The sequence below is a fragment of the Ursus americanus genome, chromosome 9 (genome assembly GCF_024610735.1).
Source record: "Ursus americanus isolate L20-20 chromosome 9, mUrsAme1.1.p, whole genome shotgun sequence".
In the NCBI taxonomy this organism is placed as follows: domain Eukaryota; kingdom Metazoa; phylum Chordata; class Mammalia; order Carnivora; family Ursidae; genus Ursus; species Ursus americanus.
Window position 1 is genome coordinate 78067426 of NC_142135.1, and position 17950 is coordinate 78085375.

Consider the following 17950-nt stretch of genomic DNA (forward strand, 5'->3'; position numbering starts at 1 on the left):
GGATTTTGATGGATTCCTGTCTCACATCGAGGTCTTTCATCCATTTGGAGTTTATCTTTGTTTATGGTGTGAGAGAGTGGTCAAGTTCCATTCTTTTGCATGTAGCTGTCCAATTTTCCCAGCACCATTTATTGAAGAGACTGTCTTTTTCCCACCGGATGTTTTTTCCTGCTTTATCAAAGATTAGTTGCCCAAAGAGCCGAGGGTCCATTTCTGGGTTCTCTATTCGGTTCCATTGGTCTATGTGTCTGTTTTTGTGCCAGTACCATGCTGTCTTTGTGATCACAGCTTTGTAGTACAGCTCAAAATCTGGCATTGTGATGCCCCCAGCTTTGTTTTTCCTTTTCAACAGTTCCTTGGAGATTTGGGGCCTTTTCTGTTTCCATACAAATTTAAGGACTATTTGTTCCAGTTCTTTGAAAAATGTCCTCGTTATTTTGATCGCGATAGCATTGAAAGTGTAGATTGCTCTAGGTAGCATGGACATTTTAGCTATGTTAATTCTTCCGATCCATGAGCATGGAATATTTTTCCATCTTTTTGTGTCTTCCTCAAAGTCTTTCAAGAGTAATTTATAGTTTCTAGAATATAGGTCCTTTATGTCTCCGGTTAAGTTAATTCCAAGGTAACGTATGGTTTTTGGTGCTATTGTAAATGGGATGGATTCCCTAATTTCTCTTTCTACGGTCTCGTTATTCATGTATAGAAATGCAACTGATTTCTGAGGATTGATTTTGTATCCCGCCACGTTACTGAATTGCTCTATAACTTCTAATAGTTTGGGAGTGGGTTCTTTTGGGTTTTCCATATAGAGTATCATGTCATCTGTGAAGAGAGACATTTTGACTTCTTCTTTGCTGATTTGGATACCTTTTATCCCTTTTTGTTGTCTGATTGCTGTTGCAAGGACTTCTAGTACTATGTTGAATAATAGTGGTGTGAGTGGGCATCCTTGTCATGTTCCTGATCTTAAGGGAAAGGCTTCCAGCTTTTCCCATTGAGAATGATATTTGCTGTAGGCTTTTCATTGATGGTTTTTATGTGATTGAGGAATGTACCCTCTATCCCTACACTCTGAAGGGTTTTAATCAGGAAAGGATGCTGTATTTTGTCAAATGCTTTTTCTGCATCTATTGATAGAATCATATGATTTTTGGCTTTTCCTTCTGGGTAAATTCTAAGACACTGATTGATTTGCGAATGTTGAACCACCCTTGCATCCCAGGGATGAATCCCACTTGGTCATGATGGATAATCCTTTTAATGTACTGTTGGATTCTATTAGCCAGGATCTTGTTGAGGATTTTGGCGTCCATATTCATTAGGGTAATGGGTCTATAGTTCTCCTTTTTGATGGGGTCTTTGCCTGATTTGGGGATCAAGGTAATATTGGCCTCATAGAATGAGTTTGGTAGCTGTCCTTCGGTTTCTATTTTTTGAAATAGCTTTAGGAGAATAGGTTTTATTTCTTCTTTGAATGTTTGGTAGAATTCCCCAGGAAAACCGTCCAGGCCTGGAGTTTTGTTTTTTGGAAGGTTGTTTATCACTGTTTCAATCTCTTCATAATTAATTGGCCTGTTTAAAAAATCAATTTCTTCCTGTTTCAGTCTTGGTAGTTTATAAGTTTCCAGGAAGGCCTCCATCTCTTCCAGATTGCTTAATTTATTTTCATAAAGCTGTTGATAAAAGCTTCTAATAATCCCTCCAATTTCATTGGTGCTGGTTGTGACCTCTCCTTTTACATTCATCATTTTATTAATTTGGGTCCTTTCTCTATTCTTCTGGAGAAGTCTTGCCAGTGGTCTGTCAATTTTATTAATTCTCTCAAAGAACAAGCTTCTAGTTCTGATGATCTGCTCTACTGTACTCCTGGTTTCTAATTCATTGATTTCTGCTCTAATCTTGGTCAGCTGCTTCCTTGTGCATGGATTAGGCCTGTTCCTCTGTGGCTGTTCCAGCTTCTTGAGGTGAGAATATAAAAACTGCATTTTAGATTTTTCTATTCTTTTGAGTGAGGCTTGGATGCCTATGTATTTTTGCTTTAGAACTGCCTTTGCAGTATCCCATAGATTTTGGACTGTTGTGTTTTCATTCTCGTTGGTCTCCATAAATTGTTTAAATTGATTTTTGATTTCTTGGTTTATCGAATCATTCCTGAGCAGGATGGTTCTTAGTCTCCAAGTGTTTGAGTTTCTTCCAAATTTTTCCTTGTGGTTGAGTTCCAATTTCAAAGCTTTGTGGTCTGAGAATATGCAGGGAATAATTTCAGACTTTCGGTATTGGTTGAGACCTGTTTTGTGACCCAGAACATGGTCTATTCTTGAGAATGTTCCATGGGCATTAGAATAGAATCAGTATTCTTTGGTTCTGGGGTGTAGTGTTCTATATATATCTATGAGGTCCAACTTGTCAAGTATGGCATTCAAAGCTCTTGTTTCTTTGCTGATTTCTTTCTTAGGTGATCTGTTTATTGCTGATGGTAGAGTGTTGAGGTCCCCTACTGTTACCGTATTTTTATCTATATGTCTCTTTATTCTGGTTAAGAGTTGGCTTGTGTATCTTGCTGCTCCCCTGTTGGGGGCGTATATATTTATAATTGTCATATCCACTTGTTGGATACATCCTTTAAGAATAATATAGTGCCCTTCGTGTCCCTAATAATAGTCTCTACTCTAAAATCTAATCTGTCTGATATGAGAATTGCTGCCCCAGCTTTCTTTTGAGGTCCATTGGCGTGAAAGATGGTATTCCATCCCTTTACTTTCAGTCTGAATGTATCTTTAGGTTCAAAATGAGTCTCTTGTAGACAGCAAATGGATGGGTCATGCCTTTTTATCCAATCTGTAACACTGTGGCATTATGGGGGCATTTAGGCCATTTACATTGAGAGTGATTATTGAGAGATATGATTTTAATGATCCCATGTTGTCAGTAAATTCTTTGTTTCTATAGATTGTGACTTTCTGTTCTGTATCACTCTTGGGGCCTTTTTACTTTTATAGAACCCGCCTTAATATCTCCTGTAGGGCTGGTTTTGTGGTTACAAAATTGGTCAATGACTGGCGATTCTGGAAGGTCTTTATTTCTCTATCAATTCTGAATGACAGCCTTGCTGGATAAAGGATCCTTGGCTGCATGTTTTTCTCTGAAAGACCTTTAAAAATGCCTCCCCAACCCTTTCTCTCATTCCAGATAGGTGTATACAGATCTGATGTAATTCTGATACCTTTGCCTTGGTACGTGAGAAATTTTTTGCCCTGGCCACTTTCAATACTGTATCCCTGGATCTAATATTTGCGAATTGCACTATGATGTGATGTGGCGTAGGTTTGTCGTGGTTGAGCTTGGGAGGGGTCCTCTCTGCCTCTTGGACATGAATGCTTGTTTCCTTTGCTAGATTAGGGAAGTTTTCAGCTACAATTTGTTCAAATATCTCTTCTAGACCTCTGTTTTTCTCCACCCCCTCGGGGATGCCGATGATTCTGACATTGGAACGTTTCACTGAGTCAGTAATCTCCATAACCTACATTCCGGATGTGGATTTTTTTGAGTCCAGATTCTATTTTAGCTTTCTCTTCTACTAACCCATCCTCCAATTCGCTGATACGTTCTTCTGCCTCATTCACCCTGGCCGTCAGAGCCTCTAGTTTTGCCTGCATTTGGCTTATAGAATTTTTAATTTCTGCCAGATTTGCTCTCATTTCCACCCTTAGAGATTCTATATTCTCATTAACATTTTTGTTAATACTTTTTTCAAGTCTACACATCATCTTGACCATTGTTACTCTGAATTCCATTTCTGATAATTTGGTTATATCCATATCCATGAGCTCTGTGGCAGATGCCACAGACTAATTGTCTTTTCTTTGCTGGGGGGGACTTCTCCTTCTCATCATTCTGATGAGGAGAGGTTGCAGGGTTGTCCAGAGCCCAAATATTGACTGGGACCTGGCAGTGCGCCCTTGTTTTATAGGGATCTTAGGGATGTGGGCTTCTTGAGTTTTCAGCCTGCCTTCTGGGGCAGGGGCCTGACGCTCTGATACTCAGGCAACCCTGTTTGGGTAGAGTCTCCATGTCCCCTGCAAGGAGGGATGGGGATGGGTACACTTTGAGCTGGTATTTCCAGGCTTTTGTTCTCTGGCGGCTTTCCCTGGGGGTTTGCTGTGCCTCTTCTGAGAGTCAGAGCAGCAGTAGCCGAATCTCAGCCTCTGTCTCAGAACAAAGGGATTGCGGACCTCTCTCCACTGATGTTCTGGCCACTTTAACTCTGTTTCTGTCGGTGCTGCTCAGCCCTGCAGCGTCGCTGGATGTGCGCCCCACACCCGGCGTCCCAGCCCTCACTTCCAGGGCCAGCGCATTTCTGTCCTTTGTGTTTCTAACACCGCCAGCCGCCAGCCGCCCCTGCGCGTTCAGGAGCTCTTGGTCTCGGTCTGGTTCCAGTGAGCACACCGGAGCTCCATTTCAGTCTGGTCGTGCGCGTTCCCCAGCTCACAGTCTCAGTCTGCTCTCTTGCGGGTGCCGGTCCGCGAGTCCCCCTACTCCCTCATGCAGGTGGCAATGGCTTCCCGGCGCCCAAACGCAGTGGCTCCCTCCCCCTTCTGTTTATCTTCGATATCTGTGCGAGGTTTCACGGCTCCCTGGTTCGTACCTCAATACTCAGCGCTGGAGATGTTCATTTGTAGAGATCCAGATGTATCCTCCTGCATCTTCTGCTGATTCCGTGGATGTTCAGGATGGTCTGGTACCTATCCAACTCGACTCAGGGGAGTGGCTGAAAAAGGGGTCCCCTAGTCCTCTGCCATCCTCTGATAATCCTTTCCAAAGCTATTTTAAATATTACTGTTTTTCTACTTTCTTAAAGTTTAAAGCCTCTGTGGTTACTTTTATCTTCAGCTTACTAGTTATTCTTCCCTTCTACCATTCCACAATCTGGAAACCTCAGTAGCAGGCATGTGGTAAACTCATTCCTTCAGCTCTGCAGGAGAACAAGTGTGAATTCCAGCCTGCCCAAGAGTCACAGATAGAATGTTCTCCTGAACTTGTGTGAAATAAGAATTTGGGACACTGGAGTCTAGCTGAGTACCTGTCATATGGCAGACGGACAATAAATAATCACTAAATGAATACAACAAATATTGCCCCTGGAATGTGCTTGCAAAGTCAGCACAAGTCGCCACTGTGGGTGGTCTTCTTAATCTACAATGATGTAATTCATGGTCGTGTACTGCTATTTTTAAAAATTAAGTGATTTTATAAGCCAGTTTTCTATATTTATTTTGACAGCCATAGTACTATCACAGAATCACAGAAAAAAAATTAAAATTAGATAAGCACTATAGGCGTTTTATGTAACAGATATACAATGGAAATAAAAATTATCATTCTTTTAGACTTCACTTATCTCTAACACAGGTAATAAGTGAATCAAGAACAGAAAAACAAGAAGTGCATTTTAATAAAAAGAATTAGCAGTTTTTGAAAAAAAATAAAAATTAAAGAAGACAAGAATTAATTTTCTGAGGTCGATGTTCACTCCTAACCCTTTGTCACTTGAAATGACTTCTATATTGTGTGATTTTGTTTCAAAAATTACTCATGTGCTCTCTCAGGCCAATTTGAGCTTTTCACATCTAAAAATTACAGCCACAGCAAACCATAAGCTTGTTTCCCGAGTTTGGAGAGAGGGACAGTTGCAGTTTTTGCCAGTCTAATAAAGCATTCTACACACCAGACACAATTTACCAGGAGCTTTTATTAAAGAATGAGATTCCTAGGCCTCAGCTCAGGACCATTGATCTAGGATTGCTGGAGATGGAGCCTTGATATCTGCACTTCATCAAACTCCACACGTGGTTCTTAGGCACCCTGAGATTTGAGAAGTGCAGGGCTGCAGCTTTGCTAAAACAAGCATTTTCCTCTCTAGGCAACAATTAAGGCTCTTACAGAGTTGTTACACTGTTGTAATATACCTCCAAGCATTCTCCATGTACCTGTCATTTCAATTAGCATTAGAAAATTTACCTTTCTGTTTGAAGAAACACAAAGTGCTTCACCCAAGCACTGTAAATAATGAATTACAATAATTAGCTGGAGAGAGATTTGACTTAAAATTTAACATTTTCTTGGAATTTTGAAAGCACAGGGAGTGTGGAATAATGTTAAAAGGTGGCTTTCAAAAGGGAAATATTTGTTCATTGAATTTGAATTAATTGGTCAGTTACAGACTGGTTACAATTTTTAAGATACGTGTAAGAAAAATTAATTCACCTCCACATTTCCCCAAATTTCTATTCCAGTCCTACCCTGCCACTTTAAATGAAGCCTGTTTTGCTTTCAGCTTGGGATCCTGCTTCTGGAGTCCAGAATGCTGGGCAGATTGAGCTCCTAAATTTGCCATCAAGGGACCTCAAATGCGCTCCTACCTCAGGGACAGCAAAGAATGCCAGCCAGAGATAAGGAAGCTAGAAGGATGCTTTCTGCACAATAGAAAGAATAATGTGGTGTCCTTCAGGAATATTAAGCAGTATCAGCAGTAACAGAAAATAAATGGATATGTGAAATCTATCTAGGATGACTAAGAAAAAGCAACATGATCAGTTTATTTTATGAGCTTTTCTGTCTTCTCTCTTCATGGTAAAATTCAGCTTGAAATTTGAAGATGGATAGCTCTGTAAATGTGTTTTTTAAGATTGCATAAATATTTTCAAAGGTGGTTTATTTGAAAATAAAATGTTGGTCACTCTTCCTTGCAAAGGAATTTCAAAATCCTAACCTTTGTAGTCAGTTGACATATAAATCATAGTTCCATTTACTGTTCAATCATTTATTTGAAAACCTCTGCCAGGCATGTAAAAAGGATAAAATATTTATGAAGCTTATATTCTAGTTGGCTGTTAATCAAATAATTACTATAATGCAAATGATTTAACATATTTTGGGTTTACAACCTGGACCCAAATAAATTTCAATCTTTCTAATTAAAAAAGATGAAGCAAAACTTTTATATCTGACCTATTTAGATAAAACTATAACTAAAAAATACAAATCATTTTTCCTGAATAGCTGAAATACATATTTGGTTATAATGAATTTAATTAAAATGTAATAAAAAGTTGAATGAAAGTTGTTAGAAGCACAGTATTAGAATCACATACTTTTCTCCCCTTCCACCTTTTGGAAACCAGGTAATTATACTGTAGCAGGAGAACATTTTTCAGACACCCACACTGAAACAGATTTTTTCTAAGCTATTGAGGAAGGAGAGTAACTATGTAACATTCTCTTTCACTAGTGTTTTTTGTTTGTTTGTTTTGTTTTTATAAAATAGTTATAAGATTTTTTTAAATGAAACTCAAAAAGAATCTTTAAAATAATACCAATCTGTTTATCCCATTTAGTATGAGAGGTGGGGCAAAAATTGATGAGGTTGTGGAATATACGTGAGGTTCAGTGGGGTGGAGTCTGGAGCCGATGACCAAGAAAGAATTCTTTAGGCGTCTTTGGTGCAAAATTGGTGGTTTATTAAAGCACGGGGACAGGACCCGTGGGCAGAAAGAACTGCTACCCCGGGGTTGTGAGAGGTGGCTGATTATATACCATGTGGTTGGGGGAGGTGAGGAAACAGGGAGGCTGAGAAAGCACTTTCATATGTTAAAGAAGACTCACAGGATACGGTAGGCCTTCTGGTTGTCAAGCTAGGGTTGTTTTTCCCTCTAGCAAGGCATTAACATTAAGATGCTTGGGAACTTCCTGGAGTCTGCAGATTATACGGACATTTAATTGTATCTACATTCCCTTCCGGAAGCTAGGTTATTGGTAGAAATGCTTCGTTCTTGTAAACTGCTAAGACATGTGTAAACTGGGGGAGAATTATGGGTCTTGCAGGACTGTGATCTCTGTCAGTTAACCATTTGCTTTTTCCTTTCCTTAGTTTTAGGGCAGCCAGGAGTGACGAGGAATGCTGCATACAGCCAGGGTGGGGGTGGGGGTTGCAGGGTGTCAGTTTCTGCTTTGTCCTCAGCCTGCCTTCTGTTCCCTCATCAAAATGACGGGATAAAACTTAACTTGTAGTTTAGAAAATTATTTCAGGAACTGGAAACACTCATGAGGCTGTGCCTCACAGGATTCAAGACATTCAGAAGAGCTGTGGGAGATATCTGGTGACTTTACATGAATGTTGCTATGCAGTGGGATTTTGGACAATTTATAGGTCACCCTGAGAGACTTTAAGAAAAAAGTACATAACCCCAAACCTGACCAGACCATTTCTCATCCCAGTTTTAGGTGGAAAGATACACAGTAGAGAATTTGACTCCTATAAAGAAAATACCAAATTTTTCTAAAGCAGTTATTTCTAGAAAATTCCAAATTCTTCTAAAGCAGCTGGCTCTTGAAAATAGTGTAACAGGAAACTAGATATACTATGTAGAGCGTGGTATATTGCACTGCCTATTTTTTCTGCCTAGAGTGTTTTTCACAAAACTGGCTGCTTCCCCTCTTTTAGGATTCAGTCCATGCCCACTTCTCAGTGAGGCTTTCCTAACCATACCAATTAAAGAAGCCCTCCCTCAACCTTTGTCCTACCTCGGTCACTCTCCAACAAAAGTACATCATTTCCTTTACAGTGCTTGCCACTGTTGGAAAAGGTTGTCTTTATTGATTTAGTGTTTACTCTTCTTTGCCAAAACATAACACTTCTTGAGAGAGGGGCCAGCTCTCCTTAAAGAACCATTGTCATTCTTTTGACAAATATTTGATATGTCAGAAGTTGGGTATAAAATGTTGAGTAGAGAAGACATGATCCTTGCCCTCCTGCAGTTTATGATGCAGTGGGGACAGTGTATTATAGTGCCGCAGAGAAAACAAACACCTAGATAAACAAATATAAAATTATAACTGTGATCAGAGTTAGAAAGGAGAGAAAATGGGCTATGAGAGCCTACAATGAAAAATCTAATTTATTAAGTAGATCAGAGAAATTTTCTCTGAGGAAGAGACTTGAGCCAAGATTTAAAAGAGGAATAGGCATTAATTTAGTGAAGAAAGTCCAAGCTGAGGGAATAACCTGTGGAAAGCCTTTGTGGCAGGACAGAAGCTGATGTATGTGAAAAACTGAAGGAGAGCTGGCATAGCTGGAACACAGGACGCTTTGGAGAGGGAGGTACAGAATAGATTATGGAGATATGCATGGGCCAGAATACATGGGGATTTGGGTGAGTTGTGACTTTAACCTGAGTGTAATGGAATTATTGAATATTGTGGGTGTGCTAGTGTGTTGGGGGGTGTGTGTGTTCACAGGGGAGTATAATCAGATCTGTGTTTTGTTAAGATACTTATGATTGATCTGTAGAGGACATTCAATTGGAGAGATCTAAAAAAGGGTGCAAGTAGACCATTTAGGATATCATGGCCATTCTCTTCAGGAGAAATGATAAAAGTCTGGGTTCAGGTAGTGCTGGTGGGAAAGCAAATAAGTAGATAGATCCAAAAATATAAAATATCAAATCAAACGGATTTGGTGTTGGCTTGAATATAAAGGCAGATATCATGGATAATGAACTTGTTTGAGCTGATGAATGTGTCACCATTTTCTGAGAAAGGAGAAGCAACAAGGAGATATTGTGAGCTATTCGATCATGAGCTGGGTTTTGGCATGTTCATTTGGAGGATGTCATTGGGAGGATGGATAAATTATAACTCCACGTTTTTTGAACTTCTATGAGCGAGAAATTTAGCTACTCCATTTGACTTAAATCATTATTTTTCATCATCACTTTTTAATGGGCAAATGGAATTCCTGATTTTTATTTCCTACAACCTAAACTTCTGCATAATGTATAAAGCACCAAGTAGGCCTAAAATCCAGCTAGAGGAGTTTAACACTAGTGAGAATTGATGAATTGGCTGTTGGTGGTTTTACCTGTAAAAAATGTGGGTTCAATAACTTGGAACCTGCTATCAAAATCATATCTCCAAAAATTAGTGGAAACTTAACATACAATTTCACAGAACCGAGCAGAAATAGTCAAAACTTAGCTGCATTTCATATAGACATCCCAGCCAAGTCAAATAATATTTCATAATAGCAAATTAGAGTGATTATAGCATATCTCAAGTCAAATGGAGTTATGACACCCCTGTAATATATTTAGCCTCCACTATTTGCTATCAAGCCAATAGGCAACAAAGCCAGGCAGAGGATGTTTGAACTAAAATAACACAGTTATGCTGAGATATACGTGTGAAGTACTTTTTAAACACAGACCCAAAGTGTCGGAACTGTAGGAAAACTACATTAGAAGCAATTAACTAGAATTTAGCTAGAAGACATTTTGTTCTCTGTATTTATATCATCCTCATTCTGTACAAACTCTGGGATAGCACACAGGAATCCTTTCAATTTTTTAAAAAATTAACTTTAATGTTACTTTTCTGAATGGTTCCTTATATATATATTTTTAGGATATCTATCTATCTATCTATCTATCATCTACCATCTATCTAATCATTCATCCATTCATTATCCATCATTTATTTTCGTGTGTGTGTGTATTAGCCACTCTAAAGTGCTTAATAACTATATATGCTCATTATAATATGTTTGACTAAAACTCTTATGTAAAATCCAACTACTTTAAACAATAATAACTTTCAGCAACAGTAACACTAGTCTAAACTACTATAAAAGCAGTAATTTAGACATGTTCAAAATATACAAATACATAGGCAAAAAGATATTATTTAATAAATGCTGTCTTTCTGAGTAAATATCAACTTGATAACCTATTTGGGGAAATTCATCAAATAACCCAAACAAGCAATCTGTTCATACATATACCAAGAGGCTAAGAAAAAGGAATTCATTGATAATCTTAAAGAAAAAAACAAAACCTCCCACAATTTACTGTATTTGTTTCATCATAATTTTCTCCCACTTTAGAAAAAAAGATTAAATCTTCCATCATTGTAATTTAATTTTATACTAAAGCCAAATGAGATATATAGTCCAAAAATTTAATCAATCTCTACAAATTTATAACAAAATATAAAGGCAAGCAACTACCAGAAAAGCAGTAGCATGTAAATAACGATGTGCTATTGGGCCAATATGATATATGAGTCCCTTCATTGACAGCAAAGTGATAGAAAAGCAAAATTGAAGGAATGCATGTCCCATTTGGAAAAAGTAGTAAATGATTGGTCAGTTGTGTCCATCGCTGTGAATGGTCAGTCCTGATTATCTCATGGTTACACAGTTGGGTAAGAAGACAGTCCTACTAACAACCATGTGTGCTCTGCTGGATGTTTAACACAGCAACAGTCACATAAGACTAGTGACATCAACCTGACTTAATTCACTGTCCCTAATTTCAAAAGCCTCACATCTTACGTTGAAAAATATTTGCAAGCAGCATATAGAAACTTTTCAACTGAAACTCATTTAGTATTATCTACCTCATATTGAGGAAAGAAGGGAATATTCTAGCCAATCTAAGGAATAGTCATGTTCACAAAATGTGTCCAATGCTTCTTTTTATAATAGCATCTATTATTTTCAAATTATACACAAAAACATCATATTAGAAAATTTGAAAAGATATGGGAAAAATATAAAGAAGAAAATGAAAACCACCCATTATTCTATCTCCAGAAATAGACACTATTACCATTTTGGTATATTTCTTCTCAATCTATTATTATGAATATATACATATCTAACACAACTAAAATCACACCATATATAGATTATTCCATATTGTTAAATATTATTTAAAACCATGAATTTTAAAGTCTACACAATAACGAATTAATTCTGTATATAGGAATATATTTTAACAAGTAATAAATTTATGGGGATGTTTTTTCTTTTCAATGTTCATGATTAAAAATACAGTTTTTGCAACTGTTCTCTACATTTCTGAATTCCTTAATGTTTAAACCATTCTTAGGCATCAATGTTTCACTTTAAAGTATAATAAATCAATCATTCAACAGATATATACAGAGTCTAACAATTTTTTTCAAAATATAAACAAGAAACTTTTGAAATTTTTGAAAAATAATGTGGATTAAAAAAAAGGCTACTTCATACATATCACTACATTTGAAGTCTCTTATTACTTTAAAAAGGTGTATATATTTTCAAAGGCATACTTTTCCAGTATTCTCCATGTTGCGGATGCCACTTGCAGCAACAGTCTGTGTAATGAGGAAAATGCCTGATCTGCTGTATGAGTGGCTGCAGAGATCCTATCTTGTAAATGGGTTCTCCAGCAGGTTTGTCTTCTTATAATGAAGAAAAGTCATCTGGAATAGCTTAGTACTGAAAGGTGTGGTTCACAAATATAGCACCTTGGCAGGTAGAATCTTCCTGATTGTCAGAATCAACTATTAGTGCTGTATAAAATATTACAACAATGTTCATTGAATTGTTGAACACAGATCATTAGCTGAGAAATGCTTAGCTGTAAATTATCTTTATAGTCAAAGTAAAGTGGAAAAATAAGTGAAACAATTACCTAGATAATTCAAATTAATATACTTGATAAAATAAATGATACATGTTTTCAACAATTAACCTCACTTTGATTTTTAAAAGTATCAATATTTAATTGATTCTATTTCAAACTTATCACATGTAAAAAATTCATTAAAACCCTAATGTTTTAACATTAGGATCTATGAAATCCAGTATTATTTACTCTTTTTTATTCTATTTGGTAACTAGTCATTAGTTAACTGTCTAAAAAAACAAAATAAATATTTTAGAAACCATTAGAATAACAACTGTGCTATTCAGTGTGTTAGGGTTCAAAATATGTAGAAACATTTGTATGCAAAAGCACCAATTCAATCTTCTCTCTAGTAATTGGCACCATACAGAGGCCGATCAAAGCCACCAGTGGGACTAAAGTGGGTTGTTTAGGACAGGAGCCAAATAATTGTTTTCTGTTTGTTTTTCTTAAGGTGGTATCTGATAGTTTGCTCCATTGGAAATTACTATTTTCCCCTTTGTAATTCATAAATAGTTATGGGGAGACACTCTGAGAAGAACTCATTTCTCATACTTGACCCCATTTATTTTAGTTCCCATAGATAATCCTTGCCTAGAATAATGATTACTGTAATATATATCAAATGGTAATTCTCCATTTCCATCATTCTTTCTACATTTATTAATTAGAACACTGCAATAAAGAGCTTTCCTTTCTCTCTCATTTCTTTATTCATTTATTTATTTATATCAATAATAATTAACAGGTTTTATTTTATTCAATGGGCAATTATCTGTTACAATTATTATTTTGTTGCTGAAATTGTCCCAGGTTTGGCCAATTGGGTCCTATGTCATTTTGACATATCTCCAACACTTTTTGAGCTTTTCTTTCGTTCACACCTTTTTTTTTTTTTTCCCCTTTTCCTTCCTTGTCCTGGAGCTGGCTATTTTCCAAGGAGCCACATTTCTTTTTATTAGAATGGATAATTTTGTTTCCTGAAAGTACTGGAAAAACAAATTAAGAACTTTGCCTCTGATTCCCCATCCATTCCCCCTAAACAATGATAAAAATTGGCACGTGACTTTCAATTTCTCTTTAGTGACAGAATTAGAAAGAGTACTCATGATTCGACTGACGGTTAACAAAATGGGGGAGCAAATGTCTTCTCCACATCAATCCCTCGAGTATGCTTAATATTAAAACCTTCTTCACCCTCAAGAAACAACTATTCTTTATCCCTAATAGTTAACATAGTAATTATTACCTATAATGTTTCATTCTGATTAAGGAAATACCTTTATCAGAAAAAACTAAAACGTACCCACTAGCAGACGGATCTTTTCTTCTTACATCTGAAAGCACAGGTTCAGAATGGAAAAAGGATTTAAACCACCAGCTGGATTCTTCCACTTTCGGTAACCCTATCAAATAGAAGTCATATTACCCCCTTCTCAAACACATTTGGAAGATTAGAAACAAAGAAAGTAATGAGGGTGATGCTGATAAGAAATAAACCAAATACCTTGTTGGAATTTGTCATCAGGTATAATGTTAACAGGATCAGCTAAAGACCTAACTGAAGAAATACTAGCCTCTGTAGGAAACAAATGAGAATCAATAAACAAATAAGTAATAGGCAAACAATCACAGACATATCGTTTGTGCATAACTTCCAAGTAGCAAACTTCCATGGTTTGGACTCATTTACTCCTGGATCCTGACTTCATGAATCAAAAAATGGATTAAATTGTCAATTAAAAAGTCTGGAAAAGGCATATTACATTTTTTTTAAGATAACTTTTAAAAGGTAAGTCATAATATGTGACTGTTCACTCCACAAAATTTTGATCATAGAGCTTATGATACACCTAGCTGGCAGTAGCGCTCAGGTTTTCCAAACAGTCATCATTTTTCTCTTGTCTGCATACTTCTCATTAGCTGCCTTCCGTTTTTGCTGCATTATTTCAAAGTCCTTCTGCTTTCTCTGAGAGGCAGTCAAGCTATCTTCTTTTCTTTTTCGCTTCCTAATTTCCTGGGATTTCTTCATGTTTTTCTGGCAGGCAAGTTCTTGCTGATTTCTGTGGGCCATGCTGGCCACCAGACCAGGCCTGGAAGAGAGCTACTTGGAAGAGCAATGGTCTCCTAGCACACTCTTACATTTTCTATTAATAAGGTATGTTTCTTTCTATGGTGGACAACTCTGTCTCTCTCCATAGATATAGATGGAGAATTTAAAATATAAATGTCACCAAATTCAAAATCTTAGTACAAAATAAAGAATGAATATTAGTGTACTACATTAGAAATATTACATGTCTATATTTAAATATTCTACAAAAGTTACAAATAGAAATAATGGAATTATTTTTAAAGAATAAATATTTTATTTGTTTTAACATACTTGTATTTTAAACCTGTAAGTCTTTTAAACTATCAGAATATAAAAATAACTTCTATGGATATAATAACACTAAGTAAATGGAAATAGTTTAACAATTTTATAAAAAGAATAAATCAATAGATATTTCCAACTTTTATCTACAAACAAAACTTGAAATTAGAATTTTCTACATATGGGCATATTTTCAATAAATGATCACTTGTTTCTGAAATGATTGTTTCATTCTACGAAATTTCCAAATTTTCCTTAAGAAGCTACACCCTTGTATTCAGCTATGAATATTCACAGATGGATAGATAAATAAAAATAAAAGTGGTGAATAAAAGCTGACCTATTATCCAAGAGAAAATGGAAATTAAAGAATCCTTGAAGCAGCCATGCTACCCCTTCTTTTCTAAGAAATAAACTGTTTTCTTTATGTAAAATTATCAGCTTTTAATGTATTCTATTAAATGCAAGATACATGAAATTAAAACATTATTATGAAATATGACCTTATTTTCACTTATTTCTAAGTGCTAATGGTTTCATCAATATGATATAATATAACATAGAACAAAGAGAGAAGCCTTGACGATATTGATTCAGAGAGGTCTGATTCAATTTGTTCCTATTTTCTTCACTATCACAACCAATTGTCAAGTCTTGTCCCTTAAAGTTCTGACCAGGACAAGATATGCAGGTTACAATATCTCACAAACATCACCTCAAATCACATTGTCTAGGAATATACTCTAGTGATGATACAACTTACTTCGATAATACTGATTTTTGGTCAGCAGGCAACCAATGGAAGGTACCGATGCCATTGTTTTCCCTGTGAACAAACACCAGAGACACAGTGAACAGCAATCTGGAAACAGTGACAGGGAAGGAGAGGCTGTTCATCGCTCAGAGTTTCCTTTTCTTATATATATATATATATATATATATATATATATGCAAAGCAACATAATTTACCATGTAATAAATATCGGATAGAAAGAATTAGAAAGCTTACACAAAATTGTAATCGAATACACTACAATAAACCAAAAAATGCAATCAATGTGTATATTTATTTGGAAAAGCAAGAAAAAAAAATACCCAACTATCCAACTACAAACAATGCCCACAACTTGTTCCATCTGATTAAATCTAAAGGTCAGAGAAAAAGTGTTAACACAGCTGTGATATAGTCACTCACATTCGTTTTCTCCAATTTGTTCTTCTAAAATAAACGTGTTCTAAGTTTTCCTCAGAAAACACACTGAAAGAGTGGACGTGATCCAGGAGGGGCTGAGTTCTGCAGGCCAGGAGCACTCTGCAGTGAATGTGGCCGTGCTCTGGGACCCCTGGGCACACCTTATATTTAGAAGGCTGAAACCTGAGCTGTCGGTACAGCAGAGGGAGGTGAAGCTCTCCGCCTGTCTGCCCTTCAGCACATCAGAGTGCCAACCGGGCCTGCAGACAGCAGGGACAGAGTCTGTAAGGTCATAGCTTATGACTGTTGGTTTCTGCAGGGTGGGAGGTGATGCCCACGCATCCCCTCGGCCTTCTGTATGATCTCACACTGGGGAATGCACCGTGCTAGGTTCCGTGGGGCTTGCCCCGGAGTGTGTGTGTGTGGGGGGGGGGTTATGCGGGGGGCGGGGGGGGGGGAGCGGTGTGTGTGTGTCACTGCAGCCAGCCTGCAGACCAGCTGAGGGAACTGGTCATACCCACAGACACGGTGATGCAAAGCAGAGCCACAGGAAGAGCTCACAGAGAAGAGCTGCGTGAATTGCTGATGTCCTATGGGAAAGAACATGCACTACAGAAATTTACGGAGGGTGAGTTAGAAATTCCAGTAAGATTCATAAAAGACAGATGGCAATCATGGGTAATGAGGGGAAATTAGTGACTTTATGACATTGTATTGATATTATTTATTGATTCAAAAGCTATATTTATATCCTATTTTTGTAAAGTCTCTTAATGTGAACTGTTTGGCCGTTTTATAGACTCAGTGTGTCATGGATCAAATTATGGCTCCCTTTTTCACAGGGGTGGGGGGATTCTCAGTCCTGTTTCAATTTATTTAGTAGCTATTGGTTTAAACCCACAAAATTACTTATGTGGCTAATTTCAAATATATTTGAAACACTGATTTTTGTATGCCATCGTGGTTCTTTCTAATTATATAGTCCTTTACCTTGCAAGTATTATTTACTTAGGTTCTTCTATTCCTGTCCTGGTTAGTTTTGTTAGGGGTTTCCCTATTATACTAGATTTGTCAAAGAACTATTTGTTCTTCTTTTTGTTTCTTGATTTTATATTTCATTACTTTCTGTATTGTTTTTCCTTTTACTTACTTTAGGATTATTCTTATTGTAATTTATTTCAAAATATTTTGTTAACTGCCATTACGACATTTCTTGAATATTTGATGTAAAGATGCTTTTCTTTTTCCAAATACATACATTTTAAAAATATCTTTTAGTTTATTTCTTTTTTTTTTAATTTTTTTTTATATTATGTTAGTCACCATACAGTACATCCCTGGTTTTTGATGTAAAGTTCGATGATTCATTAGTTGCGTATAACACCCAGTGCACCATGCAAAACGTGCCCTCCTTACTACCCATCACCAATCTATCCCATTCCCCCACCCACTGCCCTCTGAAGCCCTCAGTTTGTTTCTCAGAGTCCAGAGTCTCTCATGCTTCATTCCCCCTTCTGATTACCCCCCCTTTCTTTATCCCTTTCTTCTCCTACCGATCTTCCTAGTTCTTATGTTCCATAGATGAGAGAAATCATATGATAATTGTCTTTCTCAGCTTGATCTATTTCACTTAGCATTATCTCCTCCAGTGCCGTCCATGTTGCAGCAAATGTTGAGAATTCGTTCTTTCTGATAGCTGAGTAATATTCCATTGTATATATGGACCACATCTTCTTAATCCAGTCATCTGTTGAAGGGCATCTTGGCTCCTTCCACAATTTAGCTATTGTGGACAATGCTGCTGTGAACATTGGGGTGCATATGGCCCTTCTCTTCACTACATCTGTATCTTTGGGGTAAATACCCAGT

The 17950-nt window shown here is 36.9% G+C and overlaps 1 protein-coding gene and 1 long non-coding RNA gene across 4 annotated transcripts in view; one reads left to right on the forward strand and one right to left on the reverse strand.

Annotated features, from left to right (window-relative positions):
* Nucleotides 1-5401: 5401 nt before the first annotated feature.
* PPDPFL (pancreatic progenitor cell differentiation and proliferation factor like) lies at nt 5402-16230 on the reverse strand. 2 transcript variants are annotated; one of them, XM_045789103.2, is made up of 5 exons: nt 16085-16230; nt 15653-15715; nt 14020-14091; nt 13819-13918; nt 5402-12396 (listed from the first exon to the last, which is right to left on the reverse strand). In XM_045789103.2, exons 2-5 carry the CDS (start codon nt 15705-15707, stop codon nt 12384-12386), a joined length of 240 nt encoding a protein of 79 aa, XP_045645059.2. In that variant the 5' UTR covers nt 15708-15715; nt 16085-16230; the 3' UTR covers nt 5402-12383. The 2 variants fall into 2 exon arrangements, with proteins under 2 accessions (XP_045645059.2, XP_045645058.2); XM_045789102.2 differs by lacking the exon at nt 5402-12396 and adding an exon at nt 12674-13501.
* Nucleotides 16231-16332: 102 nt separating this feature from the next.
* Nucleotides 16333-17950, forward strand: part of LOC148109501 (uncharacterized) — a 47992-nt gene continuing 46374 nt past the window's right edge. Inside the window, exons 1-2 of one of the 2 annotated variants that reach the window (XR_015725658.1) lie at nt 16333-16370; nt 16605-16709. This is a non-coding gene — a long non-coding RNA (uncharacterized LOC148109501). Of the gene's footprint in view, nt 16472-16604; nt 16710-17950 lie in introns of both variants that reach the window. The other variant, XR_015725657.1, reaches the window with a different exon arrangement.